Genomic DNA, 20,975 nt, shown 5'->3' with positions numbered 1-20,975 from the left:
AGCCAATGGTCAGCAGGAGGGTAGGATGGCAGCTGTAGCCCCAGAACCTTCTGGAGGACCACAGATCCCCATCCCTGGGCTAGGTGAGGACTGTGCATGACAACACAGGATATCGGAATGACTCATTGCTCTCTAAACTCCTAACTAGAAGAGGGCAAGCGAGGTGATAGGGGAAGAGCAGGGCAAGAGGAGCAAATTCATTTCCTCCTCAACATCCTTGGATCTGCAAGCAACTGACTCATGAGCCACCCTATTCCACGCAAGAGCCCGCCTCCCATCCTGTGAATTCTTTGCCTATGTCAGCTTTCGCTATCCCAACATCTTATAGGGCAATCAATTGATGATGAGTCAAATCATTGCTTCCCCTTTGTCACCTTGTGTACATCCACGTCTCTCAAAGAGCTCCTTGTAAGCCTCTGAAGAGGCAATGCTGGGAAGCAATTGCGTGTAGGAGAAGGGTTGAAATAATAATAATAATAATAATATTAATAATAATGAAAGGAATCCACAAACTGGAACACCCTCTGGACAGGTTTTTGCATGGCTAATCCTTTGGCGAGGATGTCTTCGCATTACAGTGTCTGAGAGGTGTGTTAGCAGGCATTTACAAAGAAAGCTGGAAGTGGAAGCAAAGTGACTTCTTCTTCTTCTTCTTCTTCTGGGGAGACTGGATATCATCCTGCAGGCATACCAGATGTGTGCGCTCCAGCTGTCTTTTGCCTGGGCCAGTCCTGGTTTTTCGGTCTGGCAAGCCAAAACAGGTCCATGGCAAAGATCAACAAGAACACTACCCACCAGGCACTGAGCTTGTGGAGCTATCTGCAGGGAGTCGTTCCTCCAAAAACTGTGTCATCAGGCAGTGAAAAGGGTGGTAGAGCACATGCTTTGCAGCCTACATTGACAGAAAACCCATTCTGTGTCCAGGGCGGCTGTCGACCAGCTCTGTTTGGTAGGCCGGCTGAGACCCTACCTGCCTGACCGTTGTCTTGCCAAAGTGGTACACGCTCTGGCTATCTTCTGCTTGGACTACTGCAATGCTACCTTTGAAGGTGACTCAGAAACTGCAACTAATCCAGAATGCGGCAGCTGGACTGATGACTGGGTCGGCCACCGAGACCATAGAGTCCTAAAGGATCTGCACTGGCTCCCAGTACATTTCCAAGCAGAATTCAAAGTGTGGTGATGACCTTTAAAGCCCGAAATGGCCTCTGCCTTGTAAACCTAAAGGGGTGGCTCCAACTCCATTGTTCAGCCGCTGTTGTTTGGACTGTTGTCCATTGTTCAGACACTGAAGTTCCACCTTCGAGGGCCTTCTGGTGGTTCCCTTACTGCAAGAAGTGAGGTTACAGGGAACCAGGCAGAGGGCCTTTTTCACAGTGTTGCCTTCCCTGTGGAACGCCCTCCCATCAGATGCCAAGGAGATAAACAACTATCTGACGTTTAGAACACATCTGAAGGCAGCACTGTATAGGAAAGCTTTTAATGTTTGAGGTTTTATTATGCTTTTATATTTGTTGGAAGCCTCCCAGAGTGAATGGGGCAACCAAGTGAGATGGGGTGTTGTTGTTGTTGTTGTTATTCTTATTATTATTAATCTTCAGTGTTCTAGAATCTTCAGTGTTCAGTCTTCTAGAATCCTTGAGTTGGAGGACAACTTGAGAGAACATCTAGTCCAACCTCAATCCCATCCATGGTTCTTACATTTTCATCCCGCATTGGAAAATACCTGCATTGCAGGGGGCTGGGCTAAGCACTCTTGGGGTCCCTACAATACTATGATTTCCCCTGAGGACATCTTGAAGGGTCTCAGGACTCATCCACACTTCCCCTTGTCTGTCTGCTTCCCCCTGGCTAAAACTGCTCTTTACAGTGATCAAATGGAGCAAATGGAGCAAAATGTGTTTTCTCCAGGTGGATGTTTACTCTGATTCCGCACTAAAGATCATCCTTTCCCAGGGAAAGGAGTGGGGCAAGGGGGAACTCCTTGGACCCATATCTAGAAAGTGTGGGTCAAGCAGAAAACCGCTCAACCCCATGCTTTTCAAAGTGAAAGTGTGGGTGAGCCCTCATTAGACTATTACTTGTTTTCATTTCACTTAAAAATATGCTTTTCAAAGTGAAAGTGTGGGTGAGCCCTCATTAGACTATTACTTGTTTTCATTTCACTTAAAAATATTTCTATAGCCCAAATATATTTGGGGACACCCCCTCAAAGGGCTCAGCCCTCAGGAGCTGCCCCCTCCCTGTTCATGATTGTTTGGGTTTTCTGTTTCTTCTGTGCATCACAAGTAGCACGGGGACTAAGTTCACGGTTACATCTTCTGCATCTCGTTTGCAATTGTTTTTGTCCACTTGAAAAATCTCAGTTAAGAAAAAGAAAGCCAAAAAGCCTCTCTCTTTCTCTTGGATTTAGAGCTTTTTCTTTTTTTCTTTTGAAAAAAAAATTTGTTCAGTTTTACACTATACATTTAAATTCAAACATTAGACATCATCACCAGCATTTGGGATTCCCTGAATCCTTAGACTCCCCTCCATGGTTTCCATTTTCAATCTTTTCCTACTGCATCACATATTTTCTCCATTTTTCTTAAAGAATCCATTTTTACCTTAGTTTTTAGTACATTACAAGCATTACTCAAATCCTGCCAAAGTTTTTAGTTGCTTACAATGTTCTCTTAAGCAAATTGTAATTTCCCCCCATTCCTTATTAAAGTTCCTCTCTTCCTGGTTTCTGATTTTCCCAGTCATTTTCACCATTTCACCGTAGTCCATCATCTTCATTAGCCATTCGTCTCTGATCGGGACTTTGTCTTCTTTCCATTTCTGGGCCAGTAGTAGCCGCACTGCTGTTGTTGCATGCTTAAACAATCATTTCTGCTCCTTTGGTATCTCTGCACCTAAAATTCCTAGTCAAAAAGCCTCTGGTTTTCCCCAGAAATGTTATTTTAAACTTTTTTCTCCAACTCATTATATATACAGTGGTACCTCGGATTACAGACACTTCAGGTTACAGATTCCGCTAACCCAGAAATAGTACCTCAGGTAAAGAACTTTGCTTCAGGATGAGAACAGAAATAGTGCGGTGGCGGCACGGCGGCAGCAGCGGGAGGCCCCATTAGTTAAAGTGGTACCTCAAGTTAAGAACAGTTTCAGGTTAAGAACGGACCTCCAGAACGAATTAAGTTCTTAACCCTAGGTACCACTGTACATATATCATTTCCCAGAATGCTTTTGTTGTCTTGCACATCCACCACGTGTGGTAGAATGTGTCTTCCTTCTCCTTGCATTTCCTTTTGGCTAAGATCAAGTGTAGTATCTGTTCTTCTCAGTTTAATATCTTGATATGTTCTCTATTTGAATGTAGACATCATTGACCAGGAGCTGGAGGAGAAGTGCAAGATCATGGAAGCCCAGCTTCAGGAGAAGGAGATGAACAACGTGGAGCTGCGCAAGGAGCTGAGGCACAAGGAGAGCTTGGTGGCTGCCCTCCGCTCCAACCTGAGGAACAAAGAGAGGAAGTTCCTGGAGGAGCTGAAGAGGAGGAGCCACCGGGTGACCATCCTCAACACAGAGCTGCAGAAGCAGACGGAGGCGGCTGCCTACCTCTCCTTCCAGCTCCACGCCACCAAACAGAAGCTCCACAGTTCCCGGCAGAGTGGGAAGGCCCTGCCCGAGATGCCCCCTGAGAAACCTTTCCTCCCTCCGCCCTGCGGCGAGGCGAGGCCCAAGAAACGGACGCAGAAGTCCCACACTCGCCGGCAGGCTTCCAGCAACTTCCACAGCAGGGGGGCCTTCAAGGAGCCTCCGCCTCGTGACCGGCTGAGCAGCTTCGAAGACGTCGAGCCCATGCCCGACCCGGCACTTTTCCTGTACATGAAACGGCACCACACACCGCCTCACCGCCAGAGAGCGGAGCATCACAAAGCCTCGGCCTTGTCCGCCAAGGCGGGCGCCGACCAAAGCGACCCCAAAGGCAGCCGGCTGAGGTCGTCCACCCGGCAGGCCTCCTCGGAGCCAACGGAAGCTTCCGGAGGCGCCAGGACTTTGGGCAAGCCGCGGCCGTCTTCCAAAGGGGAGCAGCGCAAGCGAAGCGGCCCCAGCCCCCAAACTTCAAAAGATGTTGACTAAAAGGGGGAAGGCAAGTGAGAGAGATATGATAGAAAAGGGGGGAAACACATGCAACCATTTTGAAATTGCTTTTCTTAAGAGGCCACACTGGGGAGGGGGGCCAATCTTTTCAAGTACATCCCTAAATTAGAGGTAGTCTCCAGGGGAAGTGCTGTGGGGCCTCGTAGGTGCCGCCATTTTGTCTACCAAGTTGGGAACGGCATCCACAACAACAGAACTGCCAAGGCTGGAGTGGTTTTGAACGTTGCGGTCGAAGCCGCAGTGAATGTAGCAAGCCGTTTGCCGCCACACCACTCAACAAGCACTGCACAACATCCGGCAAAGAGGATCGAGGAACTGAACCTGAAGTTTCCGTGCCTTCAGATTAACAGCTTTTTTCGTTGGTTTGCTTTTTTTTAGTTTTCCTGTTTCGAATTCTGACATCAGCTTCGAAATCCTGCTGTCTGAAATCTTGGCGTCACCGGCAAAAACTGATGCTTTGGTGCTGTCAGCTGGGTTTTTGACTCTTCTGAATGTGTACGATTCATCCCATCTTAAATGGGTGTGGTTTTCTTTTCCGTTTCAGCACTAGTTGCAATACCTTTGGCTCAAAGAGAAGGTGGCCTCAGAGGCTGGTTATGGGAGAGTGTTTGGGGAGGGGACTTTGATGGGATGTGCTGGGGAGGGAGTGGGTTTGGGGGGAGTATCTAGAGCAGGGTATTCTTTTAAGAAAGTAGCATTCAATCCACCTCCTTTGGGGGGGTCGCATGACGAGGGGTTGGACAACAGAGCAAAATGCAACTCTAGAAAACATAAACATGAGTGGTGACCATTGTTCTGCTTAAGTATAGGAGAACAGTATAACACCAGAGTTGAAATCCTGGAAAGTATTTGTGATGGATACCCAGGCTTAACTTACAGGGCTGCCAGAGAGATTTTAGCCCATTGGTCTTCTGTGACTGCCTCCTTGGCTATTTTTTGGAAGCTACAGGGGAGGCTTTGTCTAAAATTGTGAGGGGTGTTCTGCCCAAGGGGGTTATGCCCTCTATCTCCCTGCCCCCCATAATGCAAGTACCAATGGGCATAGTGCAGTACAGGGTGTGATAGCAGGCATCCATCCTCAGAGGTATTTGGGGAGGGATTTAACTAAGGCTGGGTCTACACTGATCTGGAAAACGCTATAAAAAATGCTGTTAAAAAATATAGCTCCCAATGCAATTTCCCATCGGCGAAAGTTCACTGCTCTATGGCGCCCTCTGGTGTCACATTTTTATAACACATTTTTAACGTTATAACTCACCAGTGTAGATTAGTCCTAAGTCTTAAGTCTCTCCTGCAAGGCTGAGAACCCTGTGTCCCTCCAGATGTTGCTGCACTACAACTCCCTGATTATCAACTGGGGATTATAGGAGCTGAACATCTGGACGGCCACCGGTTCCCCATCTGTGGTCTTCCTCTTTTTCTCTCTTTGCTTTTGCACTCTGCAGGCAGGGAAGATGCTTCCAATTCCTAGGCACACCCAGTGTTAAATGGGGAGATTTTGAAACGAAATCTGAATTTCAAGCCAAACTTAAATTCTGGGTTTAGGGTTCTTTTTTCCCCTTTTTTTCTTTTTTGGCCAAGTTTTGAATTTGGACAAATGTTTGTCTTGGGCAAAAGCTGAATCATAAACACAGGAGTATGTATCTATGCATTCCAGTTCCTAGGTTTTAACATCACAATACTAAGAGCTCAAGTTAAAGTATCTACTCAGCACTCAAATGATAGAGGGGCCTTTGGTGACTATTTCTAGATGACCACAAGAGGACTGTGATTTGGGTAAAACTGAGGGGGAGCCAGCAGGAGCATCCAACATTAGTCATATTCAGAGCAGATCCATTGGAATGAATGGGTGTAATTAACTTTAAATTGCAATGGCTCTACTCCGAGTAGAATTTAGTTGACTGCAGAGCTTGTGCATTCCTGTCTCCCACTCCAATAATTTGAGTACTGACCTGCCCAAGAGGAATAATTCAGGTTTTTGGGTTTTGTCTTTCAAAAATATGTTTGGGGACCCAAATCATGAATTTCTCCAGCCTTGGTTGGCCTCCAAGTTAGGGTGCTGAAAGCCTATCCAGCATAATGTTGAGGGGGGTGTTGGATATGCACGCATAGAATCATAGAACTGTAGAGTTGGGACCCCAAGGGCCATCTAGTCCAACCCCCTGCAATGCAGCCATGTATAGGAAGGGGGGGGAATTGCACAGCAATTGCTCAGTCTAGGCTAGAACTCCGCCATCTTCATGGAGTTCTGAGACTGATAGGTTTGGTTCCAAATTCTCGTCGACAGGTCGCTTTACTTTTTGAGGCAGAAGACGAGCTGCTGAATGACAATCAAGACGGTTGAAAGGGTATGGCTTGGAATTCAGGAATCCAGGAGTTCTGGGAAAGCCACCGAGGTCTAAAAATACGCATCCGTCCATGTCCATGCTCATGTGCTTTGCTATATACACACCATGCACTGAAATCACATTTGCTCTCCGCAAAGAATCCTCGGAACCGTAGTTCACACCTCGCAAAGCTACAACTCCCAGCGCCCTTAGCAAACCACAGTTCCCCGGATTCTTAGGGTGGGTGGGGAGGTGCTTAACGTGTATGGTGTGTAAGTTTAGCTTAAAAGTTTTTGCTTACAAGTTTTGCTCATCTGCTTCCATAGTGACGCTGTGCTTATTCAAGGCAGTGATCCAAAGTGCTCTTACGATGTACCCGCAGAGCAAATGTAGGAGAGAGAGGTCATGAATGAATGAAATACTAGGAACACAAGTGGGGCCTGCAGCAAAATGTTGCAGTAGGAAGCGATCTTCTTTTTAGGATTCCAGCCATTCAGCAATGCCTTTTTCCAGGACACTCTATTCCGTTATTTTCCTCCCCTGCCATCGAGAATCAGCTGCACGATATGCCGTATTTTTCCGTGTATTGGACAAGGTTTTTTGACTCAAAAATCATGTCAAAAAACGGGTCGTCCAATACATGGGTAGTGGCATGGGGGGGGGGGAGAAGCGGCGCACCTGCCAGCCAGCTGGTTGGCGGGAGCACAACTTCCCTCGATGCCTCTGCGTGCGGGAAATGGTGTAGGGAGTGTTTTCTGCCCACAGCTGTGTGGGGGGAGAAGCTCAACAACTTTGGGCCATCTCCCCTCATTTTCTTAAGATTGAATCCCCCAAAATAGAGGGGGGAGTTTATACATGGGGGCGTCTTATAGATGGGAAAGTACAGTACATTTAAAGCAGTATCATACCACTTCCCCCAAAGATTCCTAGGAATAAGGTAAGGGTAAGGGGACCCCGACCATTAGGTCCAGTCATTGCCGACTCTGGGGTTGTAGCGCTCATCTGGCTTTACTGGCTGAGGGAGCCGACGTACAGCTTCCGGGTCATGTGGCCAGCATGACTAAGCCGCTTCTGGCCAACCAGAGCAGTGCATGGAAACACCGTTTACCTTCCCGCCGGAGCGGTACCTATTTATCTACTTGCACTTTGATGTGCTTTTGAACTGCTAGGTTGGCAACAGCAGGGACCAAGCAACAGGAGCTCACCGCATCGCGGGGATTCGAACCGCTGACCTTCTGATCGGCAAGTCCTAGGCTCTGTGGTTTAAGCCACAGTGCTACCCGCATCCCTTCTTAGGAATAGTAGCCTGTTAAGCGTGCTGAGAAATGTTTGGAGGTCACCCCATTCCACTCAAACAACTACAGTTTCCAGAGCGATTTAACAATCAACTCCTCTTCCTAAGGGACCTCTGGAAATTATAGCTATGTGAGGGAAATAAGGGTCTTCTAGCAGTCCTTTGGGAGCATCTGTGACTGTTTACAGGGGTGTAAAACTGCTTTAAATGTGTAGTGCAGATGGGGGCCCTGACAGATTTCCATGCCCACTGGCATACTCAGTCTCCATTGGACTCTTCTTGAGAGGGGGTTGACCCCTTAGTTTGTTTTGCTACATATTCTGCATGTATGAACTTCTACATGCCTTTGGGTTTCCACTTGTCCCTTCTCAGCACTGATCTGAGTGGTTTTGCCCTTGTCCTGCCATTTCCCCTTGGGAAACCCGCTCTTTAGCAATAAATCAGCGCAAACAACAATCCAGAGAAACCCCGATTGAAGTTTGCTCCAATTCAGCTGTAAAGATTGGGTGCAAGGGCAAGTTTGGATGAGCCCTGAGTTTCCGAAGACTAAAATCTATTGAAGAGCAAATTACTAAGCCTGGGGTGCACAAATCAAATTAGATCTGGTCCATTTCATTTTGCATGTGTGCATAAATCCATCCGATCCCATTTCCACATTCATCTGTTGTTGTTTTTTAACTGCACAAAAATTCACATTGAAATAGGTATTTTCATACACATTTTAGAAATGTGTTTTGATGCATTTCGCGAGCCAACAGAAGATTCAGGAAACACAAAAGCCAGTAATAACTTACAGCACTTACTCAGAAGTAAGCCCTCTTGATTTCAGTGGGTTATATTCAACGTGGCTCTAAAGTGAAAGTCACTTAGCGGTATATTTGCTTCGTGGACAAAATGTTTTGCACCAGAGGAACGTGGTTGCACAAGGGAATGCATCAGGTGGTTGTACGATAGTTTTTGCAATCAGCAATCAGTGCAGAGAGTTTCTGCTTCTGCAACTGTTGTGTTGGAGTCTTCTGTTGCTCAACATTAAGACTCACCTGTCTGCTAGCACAAGAGAATGTTGGATGCAGCCCACGGGAGCTTACTCCCAGATAACTGTGATTAGGAGTGCAGATGTAAGAGGTCTTCCAGTCTATTTCATACCCCTTCCACCTGTGTGGCATATCAAGAGATGAAACCCCCGAAGTTCTGGGTCAAACCCAGAACCCGATAACTCTGTGTACTACATTCAGCAGGATGGATCCAGACAAGTAAGCGGAAATTGGGTCCCGCAGAAACCAATTGGGCAAGTTTACTTGGAGAAGGAACGCAGTGGTAGTGGTAGAACACCTGTTTGGCATGCAGAAGGTCCCAGATTCTTCAGGTCAGACTGCGAGAGACTCTCTCTCTGAATGCCTGGAAATTCGCTGCCAGTCAAAATAGACAATACCGAGATACAGATAGGTAGCCGTGTTGGTCTGCCATAGTCAAAACAAAATAAAAAAATTCCTTCCAGTAGCACCTTAAAGACCAACTAGGTTAGTTCTTGGTATGAGCTTTCGTGTGCATGCACGAATATCTGGGAGTAAGCTCCCTTGGGCTGCATCCAACATTCTCTTGTGCTAGCAGACAGGTGAGTCTTAATGTTGAGCAACAGAAGACTTTAACACAGTGTGTATCTGAAGAAGTGTGCATGCACATGAAAGCTCATACCAAGAACTAACTTAGTTGGTCTTTAAGGTGCTACTGGAAGGAAGACCAAGATAGTTGGACTTGGTATAAGACAGCTTGCTATGGGTGGTGTACAACTAGGTTTTACTCAAGAGTTAAAATTAATGGACCTAACTTAGTCATGTTCGTTAATTTCAACGGGTTTACTCTTAGCAAAATTTATTGGGACAGCTTCCTGCGTTCCTACTTTATTTCCCATTGAAATCATGAGGCAACTAAGTTTCAACTGACATAGTCTGGATCCTATCTAATGAATGAAGCAGTTCAGAGGTACCAACTTGGCACTCTTTGGAATGAAGCTTTTGAATGACCTGCGGGGTCCACAGAAAAAGGCTCTGCTTATTTACAGCTAGTCTTTCTTAGTCCTGTGTTTCCTTTTCTTCTTGTGTAGGAAGGAGCAAATCCATGCAGTTGCATGGTACAAAAAGATACAAGGTGCACAGTAACATAATTATTTTTTAGTTGGGCAATCAAACGTTCCAATCATCAGGAGTTTTGTTTCCACATTATGCTGTGCAGTTGGGAAATCATATAGATCTGGGCTGAAAAACCAGTCACCTTCCAGAAGTTGGTGAACTCCAACTCCTATCAAGTGTGGCCAATAGCCGGGGGTGATGGGAGTTGTAGTCCAGCAACATCTCAAGGGCCACAGGTTCCCCACCTTTGGAATAAACACAAATGGGTTGTTGGCAATCACATGAATGGTAGTGGCTCATGCCTATTGGCGACTGGTAGGGCAGAAGGTGGGGAGCCCAACAGTAGGTGGCGCCAGAGCCAATGACAATTCATTCTAGCTTTGTCCTCCTCCTCCCCCCTACTGAGTTCTAAGAGGCCAATACTGAGACCAAGGAGGAAGAGGAAGCTGACCGCCAGGGCTCTGCTCTGGACTGGGTGTAAGTAAGAAGGCAGACAGATGGGCGCTGACTGGTGGCAGACTGAGGTTGGTGGGGCAGAGCCTCATTTGTTCTAAGGGAACAACCTCCACTGCTTATATATGCAGCTATAGACAGCACCAGAAATCAGCGCCTGCAAACAGGCTACAGGACACATAAACAAAAGCCATTTTCCCACTGAATTGGTAAGCCAATGTCTGTGCCGCACTACGGATGTGCAAATCTGTCAATTTCGGTTTCTTATTTTTCTAGTCTTAAGTTTCCCCGTCTTTTCACATCAGTTTGCGAATCTTATTTAAAGTCCTCGTGGAGATTCATCAGCCTCTTCGGGCAAACTTCTCCTAACATAAGCATCTTCCTATGCACTTTCCAGTACTGAAACCCCCTCTTTTCTTTTTGCAAAACAGCTTCCCCTCAAATAACGCATTCTTGTCTGCTATTTTTCACACCCACATGTGGGCAGTTCCACTCCTTTCCTGCTTCTTCAGTGGCTGTTTCGCTGCAGCCCGAAGCTCCGCATGCTTCTGAGATGGGAATGAAGCTCTGGCTCGCCTGAGGCTGCTTTGCCCAGCGCTGTGCATGCGCGGCGAAGATTTTCCCCATTGCATGCGCAGAGAAAAGCTCAGAACGGAGCCCGCTTTCGCACGCATGTAGCGCTACGTAAGCGTTGCGGTTTCTGGGTATGCAATGCGGCTTTGCTCATTCAGAGCAACTACTGTACATTCAAAAAGATTTGGGTTTCTTTTTTAAATAATAATAATAATAACAAAAAACCTTTGTATTTCTATAAACACAATCAGAAATATATAAATATATATATATATATTACCAGTGTTTTTACATTTTTAAGCAAGGAGTCCCTGCGTCTGAAGGAATAACTCGCAAAAGCACACACCTGATGAAATGCAGAATATTTTCTAACAGCTGTGGATGGGTGTATGTGGTTGTACAGACTGCCTTGTATAAATTATACACTGAACAAGAGATTTTTACGATGTTCTTTCTCCATCTTCTGTTATAGGCTTCCTGCGAGAGGATTATAAATAGTTGAAATGGCACATTTTACCTGTGTACTTTTACCTGTGTGCAAGTCCCACTGAACTAAGTGGAACTTAACTTCTGGAACTGACAACTGGTTGCGCGTTTGTTGTGTATATCGGCCTCCTTCAACCTGGCTCCCTGCAGATGTTTGGAACGGCAACACCCATCATCTGTGACTGACAGATTGCCTGGGGCCAATGGGACCCAACATCTGAAGGGCACCAGCTTCGGGAAGGTGTCGCAAATGTAAATATCTGCTGTATTTACATTTATCAGGGAGCGTACCTGTCAGAGCTGCCCCTAGGTCCCAGCTCACAGAGGACCAACGCGAGGCTGTCGTTATGTACAAAGTCTTTATTGAGGTTCAGTTTCCATTTCAAAGCCGCAGCGCGCAGCTCTACGTCTTAACCCTAGACCGGTGAAGTACCGTCTGAGTCTCCTCCCCTATGACACCAGTTTAAGATCCTAGCCCTGCTCCACCTTTTACGCTGCTCTCTCCTCCTCTGGGTCCTCCTGCCCGCTGGGGCATCCCCCTTTCTGGACTCTTCCGACGCTGAGTCGCTTAGCTCCTCCCCCTCCCTCCGGCGGGCTTTAGGACCCGGTTCCCAATCCTCATTCTCTGCTGTCCCGCGCTCCTGTACATTTGAACTTGCCTCTCGCGCCAACCCAGTGACCTTCCTCCTGACCGTTACACTACTTCTGTCACTGCTTCCCTCTTCCGGGATACTGGCCGGATCTGACCTCCCCTCCGTTGTCTGACTCTCCGATGGAGGTGTGGTCAGCCCTGCCTTATCTTCTCTCCCTGGTGGGGAATGCACTGGCCCCGATCCTTGGGACTCTTCCCCCCCACTCTGCTCTGGTGGGGAAGCTGGTCCTGATTTCCAACTACTGCTCTGGGAGTCCCCGCTACCCCCTTGCTCCTGGGGCGTTCCCCTTGGGAACCCCCTACCCCTGGCCACTGGCGCCCCCTTCTGTGAATCTTCCGATTCGCTGGAGAGGCTCATGGAATCCCTCGGTCCACTGTCCTCTTCTCCTACGCTCCCCTCGGATTCTTCCCCTTCGCTCTCCATCTCCTCTCTTCCCTGTGCCTCTGCTCCTGAACCCCTGACAGTACCAAATGAAATTGGCCCGCTTTGTACGATGAGGACCAACATTCAAATGTTTTGTTAACTTGTACAGCTTCACAACGAGACTTTGGGAAGGCTGAGGCATAGCAATAACTCATTGTAGTTATGTAAACAGTACGTCTTGTTATATTCACATGGGCTAAAGATGCCTTCGGTGTTGCTTAACAATCACTTGGGCTATGGTTTCCTGATTTTGCATCCGTCTCCTCCATTCTGGAATTGTCCAGCTGGCTGAACAGCTCTTTTTGTCTTTATTTCGTTGCACGTTCTCCTTCCAAATGAAAATGTTGCCTCCCCACCACAATGTGTGTGTCTAGCTTTTAAGCGCTCTGAGAATTGTGTCCCCTTAAAGTGAAACTTTGGGGCGGGGAGGAATATATGAATACTGCTCTTATGGGAGTTGTTGTGCAGCAACCTCTAGAAGACCAAAGCTTGCCCACACCAATATAAGATGTTGGATCTGGCCATGACAGTGTAAGGCCATCTTCTCACAACCGCTAGATGAAGTGGTAAATGCAGATCTCTGGACTGTGCCACTACAGACCGTAGACGCAGACTCACGTCACTGAATGTTACTTGGCTGAAACAGCATTCATAAAATCCTACAGTCTTTGCTCTTCCCATCAATAAATTTCTCCAGATGTTCCATACCCTCCAACATTTATCTGATGAATATAGGAATGTCCTATTCCATCATCATTTTACTATTTATACCCCACCCATCCAACTGGATTGCTGGATTGCTCCAGCCACTCTAATATATATAAAACATAATAAATCATTAAACATTTTTTAAAAATTCCCTATACAGGGTTGCCTTCAGATAGCTCGGGGGTTGGATAACTCCATTTACCCCCCCCACACACACACACATTTCTCTGATGAAAATAGGGACTTCCTAAGGAAAAGCAGGATATTCCGGGATCAAATCAGAAACTGGGATGGCTTCTGTAAATCCATAAAGTTAGGCAAGGCTACATGACGCCCTTTGGGGTGTAGGAATGGCATACCTTCCAACATTTCTCTGATGAAAATAGGGACGTCCCATTCCATATTTCACTGTTCTGTATGGGACAATGACAATAAAGATATCGCATCGTATCGTATAATGATAATTTTATTCTATTTATCCCCAACACATCATACTGGGTTGCCCCAGCCACTCTGGGCAGCTTCCAACAAACAAATAAATAAATAAATAAATAAATAAATAAATAAATAATAAACATTTTTTTAAAAAAAACAAAGTGCTCTTCAGGGTGACAGCACTTTGAAGAAGACTAGCAGGTCTCCACTCAGCCTTCTCCAGGCTAAATACTGTATAACCAGTCCCTCACTGCTTTCCTCATAGGACTTACCCCTGGCCATGTTTGACAGCCTCATCCTAACCTCTTCCAATCAACATACATCTTCCAGCTCCTTTACATCCCTCATTCTTAAGATGTGGTGCCCAGACCTGGAGACAGGACTCCAGATGAGGTCAGACTGAAGTAGCACTTCAGAATGAAGTAGCTCTTGCAGAATAAAGTAGCACTCTGGTGGCTGCGGCTAGGAAACTCGATGGCTCTATTATTCAGTAGCCTTTTTTCTTTTTCTCAGTCACATCGCACTGCTGATTTGTGCTCAGCTTGCTTGCTGTCAGCTACAATTCTTGAGATCTTGTTGATTCATTCATTCATTATATTTCTTAGCTGCTCTTCATCGTGAGGTGCCAGGGCAGGTTGCAGCAGATAGCACACAATGCCATTAAAGCCTGCCGTAAAATAACAAAAACCTGGCTCAGACCCCCAGACAATGTTGCTGCTGCCAAGACAGGGACCCCTTATTCTATACCTGTGCATTCGGTTTTTTTTTAATAATAATAATAATAATAATAATAATAATAATAATAATAATAATAATTTATTATTTATACCCCGCCCATCTGGCTGGGCCTCCCCAGCCACTCTGGGCGGCTTCCATAGAAACCAAAAATACAGTAAAATATCACACGTTAAAAACTTCCCTGAACAGGGCTGCCTTAAGATGTCTTCTGAATGTCAGGTAGTTGTTTATCGCTTTGACATCTGCTGGAAGGGCGTTCCACAGGGTGGGTGCCACTACCGAGAAGGCCCTCTGCCTGGTTCCCTGTAGCTTTGCTTCTCGCAATGAGGGAACCGCCAGAAGGCCCTATATATATTGCTTTCCTCAGTACAAAATGTTGCATATGTCTCCGCATGTAGAAACCTCAATGTCAGAGGAAGGGTCCAAGTGCAGCCTTCTCCCTGACATGCTAGCTTTCAGCATGTAAGGATTCTTTTTTGTAGAGGACAATTCTATCCTTTGAACTGCCGCAGCCACAAACCCAGAGTCTGAAGTGGTACAGTCCAGACAGCAGCTTTAACAAGCTGTGGTTTACCAGGATTTTTTCGGGGAAATAAAGTGTTTCACCTGTGATTTGAAAGTGCAGTGTGGATAAGCTTACCGCTTCATTTCTGTTTCTGAGAGTTGGGCCTAACACAGACTGCAGATGTACACAATGGTTTTTTTCTGGGGTGCTTTTTTTGTTTCGTTTTGCTTTCCTGAGGATGTTGGAAACGTCTTTCCCGGTCAGCGCAAACCATTTCAATTAAAAGCCATATTCTCCAAACTAGTCCATTGTTACTGATGGATACCTACATTGAACCAATTTCCGATCTGAGAAACGTCCGTTCCTGGAGCGCACGTCTGATGCTGCACAACTGGGGGTGGCAGGATTCACAGTGTCAACACCCAGCACAACTGAACAAAAGCTGGGAGCTCTAGCAGGGCCCAGGGGGACTGGTGCCTTGCATGCTACTCCAGCAACCTCTTCTGGGATAACTAGCTCTGCACTGCATGACGGGGTATAAAAACGGCTTCCTCCTAGCTAATTCTAGCCCCACAGCCAACTAAGTTGGGATGGATCTGGACACGGGGGGGGGGGGGGAGTCATAAATAAGTCAGAAATTAGATCTTTTCAACAACAACAACAAATCTCTACGGAAAATCGCGTTTTAAAATTCCCTGCTCTCTGGCGCCATCTTGTGCTGCATGTTTATAGCACATTCAAATCGCTGTTTCTTTACTAATGTCGCTGAGTCCCTAGCTAGCTAGTTCACCAGCCCAGGACTGGAGGTGGCAGGCAGTGGCTGCAACAGTAGTTGCGCCAACGCAGCAGGGGGAGCGACCCGCAATGCGCTGCAAAGTGGTTGGGGATTGGGGCCAATCACTGGGAGGTGTCGGTGCAGGGCGTGTGTGTGTCCAGTTGCAATATATTGAGGACTCGCCATATCCTGAATAGCAAAATATTATTATCGAGCTGGCTATATAGCGTATCAACTTTCAAGAGTACTGGTAGTGCGTATGTGTTGCTATTTATCACACACACCACTTTTTCCCCCGAGGCGGCATGCCTGTTTCTCCCACTCTCCATGTTATCCTCAAAACAACCCTGTGAGGTAGGAGAGGACGAAAGAGTTGGCGACTTACCCAAGGTCACCCAGCGAGATTCGGGGCTGTTATCTGTATCCCAATCCTCCTTCCTTGTTCATCCTTGAACCACTGCTTCAGGTCATATTTCGATTTAATATAGATTACAACCTCTCTCTTTTTATAGTTTTATCTGATGTTAAAAAGCCCACACCCAATCTTTTATTTATCAAGACTCTTCTATGTTGTTTTGCAACATGAGTTTCTGGAAGGCAAATCCCATCTACCGTACTTTTCCGTGTATTAGACGCCCTCATGTATAAGACACCCCCTGTTTTGGGGGACTCAAATTTAAGAAAATGAGAGAAGATGACACAGAGCTATTGAGCATTTTTTTTTTGCAGAGGATTGCCCCAGAGTTGTTGAGCTGATGGGGGGGGGGATTACGCAGGGTTGCTGAGCTTTTTTTAGGGGGGATTGCCGAAAATCACTCACCCACACGTGTCCCAAAATCCACCTCTTGTCTGTCCCCTCACCGGCAGAAGCTGCCAATCGCCCGCCCAACGGCCGCAGCGTCAGCCAATCAACACCATCCGTTGACGCAGCAACCAATAACACGCCCACAAACAGCTGACAGCCACAGCAACAACCAATCCACCCTATGCACTATCCATGTATAAGATGACCCCCCACTTTTAAGCATAATTTTTAAAGAAACAAACCTAGTCTTATACATGGAAAAGTACGGTAATTTTTTTCTTTTGTAACGCATGTCCTATTTTATTTATCTTTATTACTGAGTCCAAGTTTTTTTTAAAATAGATCTATCTCAGAAAAAAAAATTAAAATTATTAGATTTATCCTAGTGCAACACTCTAACCACTACACTACTCTTTTTTTTACTGTTTGCACATTTCCTGTCCTTCGCAGAATGGTCTCGGGGCAGATTACACTGGGAGAGGTGTAAAAGGCCTCGCTGTTATTTGTGTGTGTGTGTGTGTGTGATTTTGTGCGCACACACTCCTGTTGAGTCACCCGTGTGAGGAATATGCCTGTGCTTGCTGCTGAACGGGGAGAGCTCTTGTTTTCTCCCTTCCCCTGCCAAGTTTATACTGTAAACCTGGCAACTTTTCAGAAAGGATGACTCAGCAAAAGTCGAATCAATTGACCATCCGTTGGAGCCCGGGGTAAAAGGCATCCATTGCTCCAAATCTCCACCTCCCTTTCCAAGAAACTGGGTCCATTTAGCTACTAGATTCCTCGCAACATACCGTATTTTTCCATGTATAAGACATGGGGTTTTTTTTCTAACCAAAAAATTAGGTTTAAAATTGGGGCTCGTCTTATGGATAGTGCTGAGGGGTGTTTCCTTAATTTGGAGTCCCCAAAAATAGTCTTATATATGGGGGCGTCTTAGACATGGAAAAATACAGTAGTTGTGGGAATTTCATATATTTGAAAAGGCAAAGGAAACTGTCTTTACAACAGTTGAAGCCAGTGAGACCTCTTTAAATGAGAGAGGACTCAAATGCTCTCAATGACCGGGGGGTTTAAGTGCTACCATACCCTCCAACATTTCTCTGCTGAAAATAGGGATGTCCCATTCCATAATGATAATTTTACTATTTATACCCCACACATCTTACTGGGTTGCCCCAGCCACTCTGGGCAGCTTACAATATATATAAAAACATAATAAAACATTTTAAAAAATTATATATTTTTTTAACTTCCCTATACACAGGGTTGCCTTCAGATGGCTCGGGAGTGAGATAACTCCATACCGTCCAACATTTCTCCAATGGAAATAGGGACATCTTAAGGAAAAGCGGGACGTTCAGGGATCAAATCAGAAACCAGGACGGCTTCTCTAAATCAGGGACGTCCCTGGAAAATAAGGGCGCTTGAAGGGTCTGTGAAACCTGGATTGATTACAAGGAAATCTTGTCCTAGTGTTTCCCATGCCTGCTTTGCTCGGGGGAGAAGGAAGGCTGGCTTAACCTTCACTCAAGGCTTAATGTGTGTCAGCAACACCCCCCTGCCCCTGAATTTGTTTGAAATGCCAGGGACGGCTGAATCTAAGAATAGGCACAGTAATGATCTGTGGTGCGGTATTCAATTAAGTTTTACAAAATAGATGCATTGAAATGACCTAACATAGGCCCCCGGATACTTAAAGCAGTATTTAAACAGTCATGGCTCCCTTCCCACCCAAAATAAAAATAATAAAAATCCTGGGAACTGTAGGTTGTAAAGGGTGCTAAGAGTTGTGAAGAGACCACAGTTCCCTTCACAGAGCTCCAGTTCTCTGAGTAGCTTAACAACCAAGCCTTCTTCCCAAGGAATGCTGGGAATTCCAGCTCTGTTGGGGGATAGGAGTCTCCTAACAACTCTCAGCACATTTAACAAACTACAGTTTCCAGGATTCTTCGGAGGGGGGAGCCATGGCTGTTAAAGCAGACCCGCTGAAATTAACAGACGGGACTAATTTTCATCCATTAAAGAGTAGGATTTGGTTGGCTTGCATACTATCATGTCTTAGCACACACTCAGCTTTTATACAGCCTTGTTTTGTATTTAACTTACATCAAAATGTGGTAAATCCTGGGTCCCTTCCTTCTCCTTCTGCTGGGAAGGGCCCCAAACAAAAGTCCTGCCTTGATAGCAACTCTATGAATAATAAAGCAAATTCCCTTTTTTAGCACAATTATTTGACTGGTTTTTTTAAAAACTGCTGGACTTCAACTGTTTTAACTACAGTGGTACCACAGGTTACATATGCTTCAGGTTACATACGCTTCAGGTTACAGACTCCGCTGACCCAGAAATAGTGCTTCAGGTTAAGAACTTTGCTTCAGGATAAGAACAGAAATCATGCTCCGGCGGCATGGCGGCAGCAGGAGGCCCCATTAGCTAAAGTGGTGCTTCAGGTTAAGAACAGTTTCAGCTTAAGAACGGACCTCTGGAACGAATTAAGTACTTAACCCGAGGTACCACTGTATATATTTAAAGCCGTATCAGATCGCTTGAAGCAGCCATGGGTCGTCCCCCCAAAGAATCTTGGGAAATCTGATGCTGAGAGTTACAAGATGACAAATTCCTGGAGAGAAAGGCTATCCATGGCTACTAGCTGTGGTGGCTAAGCTCCGGTTTCCTGGTCAGAGGCAGCAATGCTTCTGAATATCAATTTCTGGAAACCACAGATGAGGAGAGTGGTCTTGTGTTCAGGTCCGGCTTGCAGATTTCCCACAGACATCTGGTTGGATATTGTGAGAATGGGATGCTGGGCCATTGGCCTGATCCAGCAGCCTCTTCTGATGTTCTCCTTGGAGAGCTGAAATCTCCAGAGTTCCCTGGGAAAGAAAGAGAGCCATTGTTAAACCCCTCTGGGAACTGTATCTCGGTGAGGGGAGCTGGGGTCTCCCAGCAATGCTCAGCACCCTTAACTGACTACAGTTCCCAGAGGGGAGCAGAAAGGCTTCTTAGCCGCCTGCTTCCTAGTGCTGTTGCGGGAATGAGGTGCTTGATCTGCTACTCAGAGGAACTGTGCTCGACTAAATAGCGGAGTCTCCTTCCTGAACGTGCCTGTTCTTGCCCATCTCTCATCCATCCTCCTGCTGCGTTGCCACGATTAAGCCTGTCTGTGCAGAGTCTCGGGGTGGGGGTGGCGAAGAGGGATACCCCTTCCTCGCTCTGGTGCCTGCCACACTCGCACTGACTCACCCCCAGGACGCACAATGGCCCTCTTGCATTCACAAGCAAGGAAGCAAGGAAGCTCATCCATGACGTCTTCTGCCAGAAGCAATGGAGCACTCCACAGTCGGACCCTCTCAGCACCATCTTTGCCAGGCCTGGAAACATGCATAGGATAAACATCACCACCCCAGAAGAAGCCTCATGGCATCCTCAACTGAGATGATCTTCAGTGGCAAGGGGACAGGCCGAAGGCATTCTGCTACATCTGTTTTCAGAGACTGGGTCGAAGTGGCACGAGCCTTTTCCCTGGCCAAAATTAGGGCGATGTCCGATTTTCAACATTGTGATATATTGCCAGCTAAACATCACGATATACCGATATATCGCAATGTGGGCTCCCTGTTGGGCCATTGCAAGTACAGGCAACCCCCTGTTTTAGGCGTGACTGATATGTGTGTCATAGCACTCACACGCACAGCGCTGAATCCGGAAATGTCATGAAAGACGTCACTCAAAGAGCAGGGCAGGGGCAGAATAGGGTCTTTCCATTGCCCCTGATATTCGGGGTTGCCTGTACCCAATGATGAGGACCTCTGCATCAGTTTGCAATTTTTTAAGTCCTCGTGAAAATTCGCCAGTGTTTTAGTGCAAATCTCTCCTAATGTTGCACACATTTCTGCAAGCAATTCTTGCCTAATTGAATGTTTTTTTCACATGTTTTTTTCATAAATGTATGCATTTTATGTACACTTTACACACACATAGAACTATATGCATTTCCCCTAAAACACGTTATTTGGCTGGATAATTGCACTGCAAATTTCGAAGCTTGGCTGTGGTTTCAGTTCAAATATTGTTTCAGGAAGTGAATTAGGCAGTTTCCCCTTGAAATGCCAGCTGGAGTTAATTTCTCCTCCATGCCTAATGAGAGGTCATATGGTTCTGGGGAGACAATAGGGCCAAGTGTGTTAATACGATAAGCATGAGTACTCTCTTCAACAAGGACCAATGAGCTTGAAGCCCCAGCTGTGTGAGAGTAAGAAAAACTACCTTGCTTTTCTGGAGGAATCAGGTTAAAGCTCCCTGAATCTGCCAACTCTGCCAATCACAGAGACCTTAACAGGTGTTTGCACCACAGAAGCAGGCAGGTGAAGCTTGATCACTTGATAGCTGTGCTGGTTGCTTTCTAGAACGAACAGTTGTTAAAGGGGCAGAGCTAACAGGAGCCGATTCAAACCTTTCTCTCCCTACTCCACGCTGAAGTATAGAAGTTTGTAAATGGCGATGATCAATTTTTACTTTCAAG

General features: G+C 46.2%; 1 protein-coding gene across 1 annotated transcript in view; it reads left to right on the top strand.

Annotated features, from left to right (window-relative positions):
• The window catches only part of CCDC92B (coiled-coil domain containing 92B), a 37,162-nt gene extending 30,832 nt beyond the window's left edge, over positions 1-6,330 (top strand). Inside the window, exon 4 of the mRNA XM_079955823.1 lies at positions 3,365-6,330. Within this exon, the coding sequence (XP_079811949.1) occupies positions 3,365-4,128 (764 nt within the window). The 3' untranslated portion in view covers positions 4,129-6,330. The remainder of the gene's footprint in view (positions 1-3,364) is intronic.
• The last annotated feature ends 14,645 nt before the right edge of the window (positions 6,331-20,975 follow it).

The sequence above is a fragment of the Podarcis cretensis genome (genome assembly GCF_951804945.1).
Source record: "Podarcis cretensis genome assembly, chromosome: 15".
Taxonomy (NCBI): Eukaryota; Metazoa; Chordata; class Lepidosauria; order Squamata; family Lacertidae; genus Podarcis; species Podarcis cretensis.
This window is presented reverse-complemented; position numbering and strand designations above follow the sequence as displayed.